This window comes from Aythya fuligula, chromosome 2, assembly GCF_009819795.1.
Source record: "Aythya fuligula isolate bAytFul2 chromosome 2, bAytFul2.pri, whole genome shotgun sequence".
NCBI lineage: Eukaryota > Metazoa > Chordata > Aves > Anseriformes > Anatidae > Aythya > Aythya fuligula.
Genome location: NC_045560.1, coordinates 132,228,526 through 132,242,244, shown reverse-complemented (window position 1 = coordinate 132,242,244; position 13,719 = coordinate 132,228,526). Strand labels below are relative to the sequence as shown.

Below are 13,719 nucleotides of genomic sequence, written 5' to 3'. Positions count from 1 at the left end.
TCTATATATTCACACAGTAAAAAAAGACTAGAGCAACAGAAGTAACATGAAATACTTCTCAACATCTATGCCTTCCTACCCAATATATTCTTCTTTGTTCTCTTCAGTTACCAGTATATTTGAACCTCCTGATTTCAGCTCATGTGAGGTTACTTTTCCTAAGAGCTCCATATCCACACAGAAATACATTTCCAAGTTACACTCTTCAATGTTATTATCTCTGAGGGAATGAAAAGAAAGAAAAAAAAAAGACAAAAAATCACAATGGAGGCTAAACCAGAAAAATCCATAAAACTTCAGGAAAAAGAAAACTACAAACCTTATCCAAATCAGGGAGTTGTAGAATTCAGTATCAATAGATTCTAGATCCTTAATAGTAAGTTTCTTGCTCAGCATTCGTTTGTAGAAAGGCAGAGAAAAACCAGTGTCAATAAATTTCCCATGAAACAATGCCTGTTGAACAGAAAAAAAAAGTCTGTTTGATTTTTATTGAATTGCTAAATTTACTTTTCCTTTCTCCTTCAAATAATAAAAAATAGCAGTAGCAGCTTGGTACTTATAAAGAACAAACCACTACATTTAGTGAGAAGACACTAATATGATTATGATTATAATATGAGAACATATATGAAATATATAAAATTTCATATGATTATATATATGGCAAAGTTTATCCAAACATATGTTGTCATTATGATTTAGATTTCCTTTGATAAAAAAAACAAAACACTTCTCATAAAGAATACAGTCTATGAAAAGAGGAAATTACAAAGTTTCCTCTTTATTATGTGGGTTGGTATGTATGCCAAGTGTTATTTGATCTTACTTGAGCATATTATTTGAGCTTATATGAGTACTACTGAACTTTTTCACTACATGCATAAATCCTGCAAAATCATCCTTTATGCAATGCTACTGCAGGTTGTAAAACAATTTAAAGAACAAACACAGAAAGTTTCTGAAAGAGCTTTCAGAATCACATTCTTTATAGGTAACAGCACTAGAAAAGATATCCTCTTCTATACCAAAAATCAAACTGGAAAAAAAAGTCACACTTCTCTCACCCCTCATACGCAAAGGGTGTGATCTAGTTTGCAGTTCTGAAGCATAATACTATGCGTGCATGCACACACACACAGAGGATTAGCCTTTATACAGACTCAGTGCTTCTGAAAGCTAACAGAGTACAGGTACTACTGTGCAAACATTAGTTTTTCTCATCCAGTTTAACTTCTTCACTAAAATAGCTCTTAAAAATCATTTGAAACATAAGCCACAGTATTGAATTTGCTGCTTGTCTCTCCCTGCACCTAAATTCCATCACCGGAAAAGCCAGTGTAACAGTCCATTTTCTCCAGAAAAAGGAAATGTTCCTCTTTTTCCCCCCACCACACATTCCAATTTTCCCTCTCCAGATTACGCTAGCAAGCATTTTCTTCTGCTTTAGGAGAGATTAAAAAGCTTCCCCTGGAGGCCTTTATTTGTTTACTTATTTTTAAACCAGTCTAGAATTCTCACAGGAGAGTGAGCTGATAGAAAGAGACACATTAAATGTTGAGTGTGACATCCAGCCATATGACTTCCTGTTTTTTTTTGTTTTGTTTTGTTTTTCAGAAGTAGGCTCTTAATTCATCTCATTTAATAGCTATAGTAATCTTAGAGCAAACCATTTAAGTTTTATCAGTTAATCGCATTTAACAGCTTTTTGTTATAGAGTAACACAATTAATAGAGTACACAAAGTAATATACGATATGCATTCTTCCATCTAACCCAGTTTCAGATGAAAATGTCTGTGGTTATTTCAATACCTCTGCAGCGTTATTAAATGGGGAAACTGGCCATAAGATCTTCGAAATTGAAGGTGTTACCATCAAAACAGAACAAACTTTTGTGTCAAGAAGAAACTACAACAAAAGCAAAAGAAACAGCCCCAGCCTAACTTATCTTAACTCTGAAAGTATTTTTCCAATTACACTTCACTCGCACTTGTTCTGATTTCATGCAAAAAGCCCGAGCAACAGGAGAAGACAACAGTATCTTCAATATGCCTACGGCAGGGAGGTTGGAACAAGATGATCTTTGAGGTTCCTTCCAACCCAAGCCACTCTATGAAATCTGAAAAAAACAACCAAACCAAACCAAAACAAAAAACCTCATCTACTCTTTTTGGAGTCACTGTTCACCATTTCTAGGAAGGTACTGGGGACTACCTGTAGACATCATGATCACATAGCAAGAAGATCGTATCACTAGATGGAGGGAAAGAAATGTGCCGTGGTATAGAAAGACACACAGACACTTAGCTCAGTGATACCAGAAGAAATGATAATATATGCCTCTTCAGTTTTCAGTTCAAGAGAAACGTGATGGCAGTGCATCAGGATGCTATCAGCTCCCTGCAAGCTTCTGCCCTCCCCAGTATGAGACCTTTGTATCCAAATAAGCATGTTTAATTTAAGGCTCACTGTACTGCAAAACATTTCTAACTGAAGAGCCTTTTTAAGGAAAATACTAGTCACATTTTTCAGAGCATCAGTATTCATACAATCAAACAACAGTCTGCATGAAGTACACACATCTAATTGACAACAATAAAATGTTATATTGAATGTCATATTCTCTTTTATCACCATCCCAGGAAAATTCAGTGGTTAAGAGACTTAACTCTCAGGAAATGTTTTGGGTCAATAACCTTACATGCCTTAATCTTCCATTTCCTGGGATTAATATAACCTTTAAAAAACAGAAAAACAAATACTATTCAGGAATAAATGTACAGCTACAGCAAAAAATAACCTTAAAAATCTAACCTACCATGGCAATAAAGCGCCCAATGAAACAGAAATATGAAAGATGGTCAGGATTGATTGTTGATGCTGGATTTATCTGCAGGCAATAGTTGCTCTTGCCAGCATATTCAAATAGGCAGTACATAGGGTTCAGTACTTCATGGGAAAGCAAGAAAAACCATTCTCTAAGGAAAGAAAAACATTTATACACATAAAAACCATCAGATACAAATGTTTATCACCATTCCCCTTTGGTAAACTAGCAAAATGGTCAAAACATATGCAAATTTAGAAAAATTACATGAACAGAATTACAATCACAGAAGAAATAAGGCATTATACACTTCTTAAATATAAAAGAAATCCATAATTAAAATCTATAATGTTACAAAATCATGGTTTCCAAAGTTTATAAACGATTGTTGTCACCTAGAACACACTGTCATAGATAGGTTTTAGCTGCACACTAGTAACTTTTTTGCTTACAGAATCCTTGCCTCAACCAGTACACACCGTTTATCCTCATTATGCCTGCATTTACTGCATACAACTCAAATTTCTATTAAAAAATATAAGCAACTTAGGTAAAATAAAACAGAACCCCTTATTTCCTTTCCCAATCTGACAGCAGAACATACACCAAGTTACAGCAATTTAACAAATTACCATGCATCAGCTAAGCCAATAGGACACAACAATGTGAAAATACGTTTTTGTTGAGGTTTAACTAATACATTTTATTCACCGGTTTCGTATCTTTCAACTCAACTGACCTGAAATTATAATAGAATCTGGTATTTCCATGTCAGGATAGCTGATTTTTACAATACTTGTCACTTTATAGTATCTTTAATATAACCAAAGACTTTTAGGAACTTTAGTATCAGACCCTAAATACTTGAAACTGAATAACCAGACCTAGGGGAAAGCTGCAAAAAAACAAAAGTCTGTTCTGTAACTGTGGCAGGAACAGAATTCTCTCTGAATGCCCTTCAGCTGTCACATTTAATAGATACCTTTTCTATCCCTGTATTTACCTGAAATCAGGGAATAAAAATTAGAAGCTTGCAGGGTTATTTCTCCTAACAGTTCTGTGAAACTCAAGTCATGGATCGTGACTTGCTACTGTATGACTGTATGCTTCCAACCCAAAGGACATTTAGAAAGAAAAAAAAAAAAAGAAAAAAAAGGATACCAGAATACCATAACCCTATTGTTTTTTTTGCATCTTTTAATAAGCCCAAGAATGTTGCACACCATTCTATGCAAGTTTTGTACTGAGGCAGTTATATTAACTCTGTGTAGCAATATCAAATTTAATAAGCATTTAAATTAGATCAAAGCCAGATAGCAAGGGAGGATTCAAAGAAATTAGTCATCAGAAAGAAGTTAATAAAAGCAATATATTTTTCATGTTAACAGCCAGAACTAGCCACAGGATAAAGTATCAGGTTAGTCCTGCTAAAGAGAAGGTAAACATCTGGAGGGAACACACAGAGTTTAGCCTGCTAAGAGACAGGACAATAAATCATGTGCATCAGCTTTCTGTATTTATATTAATGCAGTATTACATTAGCAAGCCAGTACACATACTCAGTATCACTTAAGAATTCTCAGCTAAATTACAATGAGATCCTTGATGTTTCTCAGTTCCACATTCAAAATCTTGGGTAAAACTTATTACTTAAACTATGAAACTATACTACTTACTTTAAAAAAAAAAAAAAATTATTCTGCTACCTGTTGTGACTAATACTCTTCAGTTAAGTTAATCTAACATTACTTCTCTGGAAAACACCATTTCTCTGGAACAGATTACTTGAACTCTCCTGGTTACCATCTTACACTTAAAGTCAGTATGATAGGAACACCAAACAAAACAAAACAAAAGCATGCAAAGCAAAAAGTGTAGCCTATCCAAAAAGCCTATGTGCTATTGTAATTCAGAAGTATAAGCACCCACTAATCCAAAGCTCAAACGTCTGAAGCATATTTCCTTACTTGAAAATGCTATTCATTTTAACTGAACTTCATTATAACACAGTTAGCTGCATAGATAGAGAACAAAATCAAAACAGAATACATTTACATTAAAAAAAAAAAAAAAAAAAGGAAATTTCACCTATGGCTATGTCTAGTTCCATGGGTGTGCAGTAGTAATGAATTTTCATCCTAAAGGTAACATTTCAGTCAAATAATTCACAGCAGTAATGAGTGGTTGGTTATCCTCTATATGGGCAACAGAACACACTTTGTGTATGATTTTCCAACTTGTGCTCTAGTTGTTGCACATTCCTGTACAGCCTACACAGTCCTCTGCTGTTACCTTATGCCTGCACGACTCTCTTCTTGTTTACATCCTGTCTGCATGTATCAGCCCCAATCTGGTATTTGCTTGTTTGACTTTCTCTAAGTAAGCAAAAGAATTTATTTTTCCACTATCTTAATTTTCAGGAAAGATGAACTGTCTGGTAGAAACTTCCTGAAATAATTTAGTCAAAAGCAATTAATTGGCATTAAAAAAAAAAAAAAAAAAAAGCCAATTTAAGCATCAGTCTTTGTCAAAGAACTTAATAACTGAGATCACAGTTTTTCTAACACAAGGTCATAACCCGTAACAATTGCCAGTTTGCCAGTTCTGCCAGTTCTACCTTCTTAATATATTATCAGGAGCTAAAGAAGTAACCAGGGTGACACAGCAAAAGCAAGCTAACAGAATAACATTACAAATCAAGGTTAAAGTGCTAATAAAAACTGAACACCTATGTTAAACAAATTTTCTTTTACCTTGCCAAGCCACCATAATCCAGTCCTTCTTCTCCTCTGAATATAACATATAATCTTCTCCTCAAATCATAGGGTTTTAATGCCATAATCTATTAAAAGAATCAAAATTTGTAATAAACTATAGATGATGCACTTTCAATGCAATTGCTCCTTCAAATTCAGATTTTATTTAATTGGTACAGATATCCCACATATGCCAAATGTTTACACAGATGTGAAAAGCAATTAGTCCAACTCATGAAACATTGAGTCAATGAACTGAATACAAAAATATCAAACTCTGACTCAAAATCCCTTAGCAGCACACTGATAGCAAGTAGGGGAAATTATCACTAAACGGTTGTTACACTGTTCTTACACTCTTCCAAAGGTATACATTACCAGCCACTCCTAAAGGAAAATAGGCTAAAAGGCTTTTCATCTGACATATTACATATTTTTGCTTTTAGACAAATAACATGATTTCCTCTAATCCAAAATAAGTGTACTGCTCCCATTAATGATATACTGCTTGGTTACAGAGAATCCTTCTCAAGATGTTTCAATGGAACAAATACAACAAGCATTTTGATTGTTACAAAGAAAAAGGAGGGAACATACACTTGCTACTGATTGAAGTTCAATATAAGCATTAATTACACAGATTTAACCTTCGAAGGGTAAAGCAGAGCACCAGTTTTAATTGGAGAAGATAAACATTTTTTTTTGTATATATATATACACATTAAAAAAAAAAAGAAAGAAAAGCAAATATGATGTGCTTAGGTTAATATGGTATGCAATATGGTTCAGTTTTGGAAATCTTTATTTCCAAATAAAGTGGTATATGTAAAAAAAATTAACAAGAAAAGCACAGACAAGGTCACAAAATAGAAATCCACTGATGATTAATAAATAACCAGAAACCACACACCCAATTCAAAAACATTTGAATTATGAACAGTTGGGAGCTAAAAAATATTTTTTAAAGTTAACATATACGTTACTTCTTTTCTTACAGTCCTCCCTAACCTCCCTGCCCCTCTTTGGCTAATACCAGAGGAAGATTACTGTGCTTGAAGGACTGTTAGACTGAACTAGGTATGGCTATTTTTGTTCTTACGTTTTTTTCTGAATAAACATAAAGACAACAAATTTTGCAGGCTTACTTGCTGGAAGGAATCCTCAAACAAAGTCTGTCTGGATACATTGATTTTCACATGGCTTGGCAGTGCATTGGACTGTAATCATAAGGTAATCGTGTTAAAAGGCAGAAACTATAACTGTAAATTCAAATAGTTTCAAAAAGTAAACAATTACTTAATCAGTACCTGACACAAGTAACGGAAATGAGCAAGTTTCCACCTAAAGCTACGCTCGTAAGCAATCTGTGGCCCTTTATTTCTGTAAGGGAATATATTTGAGATGCATTAAATACATAGATGTCAAACAACACATTCAACACTAAACAACAGCTTGCAGATTTCAATAATACATTAAAAACTGTGATCATAAGACACAATCAACAAATGAAAATCCTTAATATATGCCCTGACTTCTTTTTTATATAGCTTCCCAAGGAAACAAAAAGCAGCTGATGATTGACCAGTCTTCCATTCGTTGGCTGTGCAATACACACCTATTTTGTTGTTGTTTTTGTTATTAAAGACAATAGCAAATTTACCAAATTTGGAAGAAAGGTAGAGATTTTGAGGATTTCAAATTCCTATCAATTTTGTAAAAATTAGAATACAGCTTAAGGAAAGACACCTAAAAGGAAAGACAGCTGAAGTGAAAGACTGCAGTACAATCTCAGTCACATTATAGTCACCCAAAGATCAACAAAAAATCAAGGATCAACAATGAAGGCTTCAGGTGCTTGTGAACTATGAAGAAATTTATGGAACGCTAATCTATAGGCTCTTTGAAAAAGAGGCCATCAACACATCAAAGGTAAATCCAGTAAGCTCTACACAAAACATTAAGACAGGTACACATCAGTTGGGTCAATCCTTCTGACTAACCAATTAAAAAAAAAAAAAGAATAAAAAAAGATTTTAATATAAAAATGTAGAGAAGTATTCCGAATTTGCTTGCTGAGGCATTAATATTGCTACAGAATATGTAACTATAAGCAATACTCCTCACAATCACTTCCTGCTTCCTTGAAAAATTTGTCTATTAGTTATATTAGTTGAATTTACAAGTTTACCTTATTTCCCCTCTCAATTTATAGTGCCAATACAATCTTGTTATTTGAACAGTGTATAAAAACTATTTAACATTAAAGCAGTACGGTGAAACGTGGCATAGAAAAAAAAAGACAATTAAAGGCTAAAAGTTGATTTACAGGGCAATGATTTGCTCTTGATTTATTGTTCAATTCTAGCTAAACATAGATTGTTTTCCAATATGAGAAGAACTTTATCATTAAACTGTAACAAATTAAAACATTTGAGACTACACTTAATTTCTCACTTACACAGAAGATTTCCCAGTACGAGGATCATTGAAGGTGGTGGTTCTAGTATTGTGATCAACAAAGTATCGCACACCTTCTCTAGTATATCTGATTTCCCAGCCCTCTGGAAGTGGGTCCTCATTTTGTAAACTGCAGAAAAAAATTGCAGAGAGTACTTTTTCCCCCCACGTCATGACGTTTAAAATAACAGTTAAGCAAGATCTTTTTCTGTGCAGTCAATTTACACACCTACCCTTGAGTTCGAGGGTCTTCCCATTGTGTTGTCTTTGTGTTATGATTTACAAAATACACCCTATCATTTGAATCCACTCTCCTTTCTATGGGAAAAAAGAAAAAAAAGGCAAACAAAACCAAAAATAAACTATACAACAATTGCATTCCAAATTTCTTTAACTGTCCTTTCCTGAAATCAACAGCTAATTAACTTACCCCAGCCTGGTGGCAAAGGCCCAAGTGGATCATTTTCTGCTGATAACATTGAAGCCTATTTATAAACAAAAGGACATTCAGTTAGGCAAGTATTATTCACCTTTCTTTTTCCCATAATGTGTTTCAAGATTACCATGAGTTCTGAAGACTGTGCATTCTGAACACCATGCCATTTTTAGTCTGTTTTTACGGAAAAGCATAATTATGTGATAATATATCACTTGTGCTCTTGCCTCCACTACTTCCAACCCCGCATACCATCCCTTCCCTTCCTAGAGCAAACCTGAGAGAGCCAGTGATCTTGAAGATGTACAGTTCACAACAGTTTTATGAAAACACATATAAGCAGTGCTTCTTGTTTAAGAATATGCTTTACTTTTAATTAACATTTGAAATTAAGTGTGAAAGCACAATGACTACTGCCAATATAGGTTTTTTTTTTTGGTTCCTCAATAGCAGATCTCTTTTCTGAGTGTTTAGCTGTTTTCAAACTTTGTTGTTCTTTGGAAAAACAGTCGCATGCCATTAAAATGTTCAGATGTTTAAAATTATACTAACACACAATAAGGTTAAAAGGGGAAAAATCCCCCAGACTGCAGGATCCATGCTCTAATTTATAATCAAAAGCATCACCCCCTATAACTTTTTGGATGGAAAATTCACCTATCTAGTTACGTGTTACTGTTCTTTTGTGCACAATTAAATTTTGATAAGTGGAAACCAATCTACGTTTTCCAAAGGGTATCTAAAAGGATCACCTTACTGCTAATACTGCTTTGGTTTTCAATAGCATTAGCAATACAAAAATCTCAAATCCATCTAAGAGTTTACAAACACCAAACTCAGGCAAGAAAAGCTACAGTATTTTTCATGTTTTCCTGTGAAATACAAACAGAGCAAGGATTAGAAGAAAATGCAATGGACACTCAAGATCAGGCTATTAGATGTGAAGAGAGAATTACCACCATCTCATCAACAAATGCACTTAGCCTTTTCTGCTTTTGGAATCTATACAGTCGCAATGACCCTGTAACCAAAGACTTCTCTGTGGTGAGTATAGGAAGAATAGCACAGAACAAAAAATGCTATCTGCCAAAGATGTGAATGGTGGTATGATTCAGAGTTTTCTGATCTTCTTAATGGGCCCAAAGGTTTATATGTGGCTGCTGGCTAATGCACATTTACAGAACAAACTGTAACGCTAGGCAGTGGCCCCATTTCAATGAGCCAGATTCAATAACAAAAGCAGCACAGTATATTAACCCAAGTAAAGCATTCATTAATATGTCACATTATTTCTAGTATCTAGTCTCTCTCTGAGCTAATTCATATTTCTACATGGTACTGCACTGTATGCTGCATATTAAAACTAAGATGTTAAAATAGTAAACAAGCAGTGTCTTGTATTCTGCTTTAATAATGAAGGTCCATCCTTAGAAAACAGTCTATGACATTCAAAAATAATTTTACACATCAGCATGCTTTGAGCTTTTGAATTGATATGAGGTAACCATCTAAAGGATGAAGAAGGCTGTTCTATCTAGCCAATACTATGATTGTAAGTAAACACACAATAACATTTGAATGTTTCTAACAGCTATCATTTAGTAGTAAGCAGCGTTTTTTAAATAAAGTTATATTAATTTTTCCAAGCTTTTTTTTTTTTTTTTTTTTTTTTAAAAAAAAAAAAGAAAGAAACAACTCTTACTTTGGATAAGTATTCATTTCATGGAAGTTTTTTTCCACTTATAGATATTACTTTTTTAATTATTTTTTTTTTAGTTCATTTGACTGCATATAGTTGCAGGATGTTAAATGTATTAAAAACCAGTAACTTCAGCAAGTTACACTGCAACTAGTTATGTGCCTATTAAGAGATTTAAAAAAAAAATTGAAGCAAGAAGTCTGAAGCAACTTCTCTCATATTAAATATTTTGAAATATCTAAGTAGTCTTTCCAGGTAGAACTACTCCACAACTGGGTGCAAGTAACAATGGATTTGGCTGAGGATAAACTAATACTAAGTCTGTACGTAGTAATACAATCGCTGCTACATTCCATAAAATAGATTATAAGAAAAAAAAGGACTACCTACTGTTATGACAACACAACAAAAGAGAATGAAGCTAGAAAGAAATGCATATAAATCAAAAGCAAGATAATTCCAGTCCCCAGTTTGAAAGAAGTACCACTGAGAAGAAAACAATAGAAAAAGTAAAAGTAATTAAAATAACTATACTCTATCCACTTTAATTTCTTCATATGGTTTAGCTTTGACTATTCAAGGTAGCTGAAATATTCCATCATTTATTAAGAGGATTAATTCACTTTTTTCCCCCAAAAAAATAATTTATAATCTCACTTATAAACTGCTATATAAGCAGAGCTCTGATGTGTCACCAGAGGAAGTTACCTGTGGTTTGACCACAACATTTCTAAAAGAAATGTATACAGCACCACTTAAATTAAAACAGTAACAACAAAAAACCTGCATTCACATTCTCTTCAATATCATTTCAATTTTTTCTTCCCCACAAAAATTTGAGTTTTAGGTATGCAACTGATGCACTACTTAAAAAATAGAACTGTAAAGAGATGCAAAATAGCATGCAAGCAGTCCAATTATTTTTATTTTCCTTCAAGCATATTCTGTCTGACAAATTCTAATTTGATGATTCTAAGGTCAGAAAGGACATGTATATTCTGTACTCTGAGAGAGAATAAATCTAGCTCAAAACCAAATAAATCTCAGGGTCAGGAAAAGTGAGAGTTTTCTGAGATATCTGAGGTCTATCAAATTCAAAGGAAAGTTAAGTATCCAGATGTATAGAGTCCTAGTCCAGAAGTCAAAATGATGCTGATTCAGACTTATACTGCAACAGTTTCTTCTCAAAGCACTCCAGCTTCAAGTTGAATTTGTTCAACTCAATTAAATTATCATTAATTAAATTTATCAATTTTATTAATTTATTAATTTTATTAATTAAAATAATTTATCGTTAATTAAATTGATTAAAGCATCATTTATCATTAATTAAATTAAGATCCTATCCTAGAGACTTAAGAGAATGAACAGTTACAATAAAGTGTTTAGGATAACAGTGACATGCAGGCATCATCTTTAACTGCAGAAAAAACAACTATCCCATTTATCTCATTAGAAATGAAAAAAATCTGTCTCAAGAAATATCTTCTTTGAAGCTACTCATGATACTTTCTTCCAACAGTTAAGTGAGCAACTATCTGAGAGAAATGGAAAGCTGTATTAGAAATTCCAGAGATGAACCAGGTGACTTAGCTTCAAAATGAGCTCAAAGTAAAAGAATTACCACACCTGTACTGATGAGAGACTCCTAATCACTAGGGAAGTTCTGAATGCCATTTAATATTCAAAATGCCCAAATCCCATCTTTTACACTCCTTTTCAGTTAAGGGAGTGCTCTACTTTTACCTGTTACTACAGTCATTGAAAGTCTTAAGTATCATACTGTCCACAAAGCTCAAGTTAGGAAGGAGATTCAGAAGGGAGTACTTTTTTCTTGAATGATGATTCTTATAAACTTTGTGAACAGAATCAGTTGAATTATTGATGAGAAATATAACACATATGGTTGAATGGTTATTAAAGCATTTTAGAAAAATCAAACAGGAAGTATACCTATATCTCTATTCATGTCTAAATTTTATGCAAAAATTACCGAATAGAGGTATCGTTGGTTAAATTGTTGCATAGCTCCCTGCAGTTGATTACGCTGAGATTGCCATTGCTCAAAGTTCCTGACTGATTCCATTGTTGGTCGTTGCCATGTTGTTGTTCTGGTGTTATGGTCAACATAGTAAACTCTTCCGCGATCGTCAACTCTTCTTTCCCAGCTACCAAGAAACACAAATGTTAACAGTTACGTTTTTCAGTACCATCACATAACTGATTTTCTCTTTATGCTAAGTTCCTAGATAGTATTTGAATGAAGTAATGAGAGTGACAGTCATGTTTTTAATTTCTAAGGCATGCAAAAGTACTCCCCAGCTTCACTGGTAGAAGAACAAATACACTGAGCAAACAAGACTGCAGGAAATAGCATCCTCAGCTCTTTCTGTCACCTCAGTTTTAACTTTGCAATTTCCTGTGACCATGAACAAGTTGGCAGGTTTCACACACACAAAATAAACAACCATATTTTCTGAGAATCAGAAGTCAGGAACAAGAGCACTGCAGCGAGTTGTGCCATCTAAATAAGGGTGGTAAAGCGTTCATTTTTTAATGTTTACGTTTTAAAGGAAGAAAAACAGAATTTAGCAGCTACATTTGAACAAGTCATCAGAATGAGACATATATATACACCAATATACTTATGCAAATTAACACAATTCTAAGCTAACTGAAAGTTAAGGTTTCTTAATATATACGAGCTGCTCATATTTTCTATTTCTTAGTAAGCAGCTCATATTTTCAATGAGCTGCTTACTAAAAACATGACTGTAGTTCTTCTTGCACCAACCAAACAACAACATAAAAATAGTACTATTACCGGATTTAAATTAAAAAAAAAGTCTACATTACCCAGGAGGTAAGGGCTGTGGTCTTTCCCATGTTGTAGTTCGCGTGTTGTGATCAACATAATAGGTTCTACCATGAGGATCCTTTCTTTGCTCCCATCTTCAAGACAAAAAAAGACTTCCATATAAGTCAAGGTGAAAGCATTTCTTTAGGAATTATTTCTCACTAAGCAAAAAAAAGCACTTTGCTATTGAATGAACACACAATGATCCAAAACTCATTCTGAAACACCAAAGACAACTCACACTAGAATAAAAATCATTTACTTCCTGCTTCCTGCTGGAACTGGTATCACCATGAAAATTTCTTTAAGGAACTTGGTACGTAAAATGAGCGTACATCAATATTCACAAACATTTCCAAATTCTATTTAAGGTATCTGAAAACAAGCCAAGTAATTAACTACACACAGTCTGTATACTAAAATAACTAAATTCAGAAAGTTTAGAGACATTCTTTGCATTTTCAAGTACTTGCCTCTCACAAAAAAAAAAAAAAAAAAGGTAATCTACATTTTGAAGCACTGTTCCTTATACCCAACAAACAACAGGATCTTTCAGAGTGTCAGAGTGAACCTGAAATGCGGGCTAGATAATTTCCTATCCTGGTAAATTCTGTATCTGATATCCCTGGGGATTACTTCTTCACTTTTAGTTGCAAAGCCCTTACAATGAAGATGGACAGAGGACCAAA

General features: G+C 33.6%; 1 protein-coding gene across 4 annotated transcripts in view; it reads right to left on the bottom strand.

The window, feature by feature from the left end:
- The window catches only part of WWP1 (WW domain containing E3 ubiquitin protein ligase 1), a 59,945-nt gene that overhangs the window by 7,086 nt on the left and 39,140 nt on the right, over positions 1-13,719 (bottom strand). For all 4 annotated transcript variants that reach the window (XM_032180925.1, XM_032180927.1, XM_032180926.1 and 1 more), the window contains 11 exons: positions 13,030-13,125; positions 12,167-12,341; positions 8,469-8,523; positions 8,272-8,356; positions 8,040-8,168; positions 6,889-6,961; positions 6,727-6,798; positions 5,579-5,667; positions 2,817-2,976; positions 320-453; positions 80-220 (listed from right to left, as the gene is read on the bottom strand). In XM_032180925.1, coding sequence (XP_032036816.1) covers positions 80-220; positions 320-453; positions 2,817-2,976; positions 5,579-5,667; positions 6,727-6,798; positions 6,889-6,961; positions 8,040-8,168; positions 8,272-8,356; positions 8,469-8,523; positions 12,167-12,341; positions 13,030-13,125 — 1,209 coding nt within the window. The remainder of the gene's footprint in view (positions 1-79; positions 221-319; positions 454-2,816; positions 2,977-5,578; positions 5,668-6,726; positions 6,799-6,888; positions 6,962-8,039; positions 8,169-8,271; positions 8,357-8,468; positions 8,524-12,166; positions 12,342-13,029; positions 13,126-13,719) is intronic.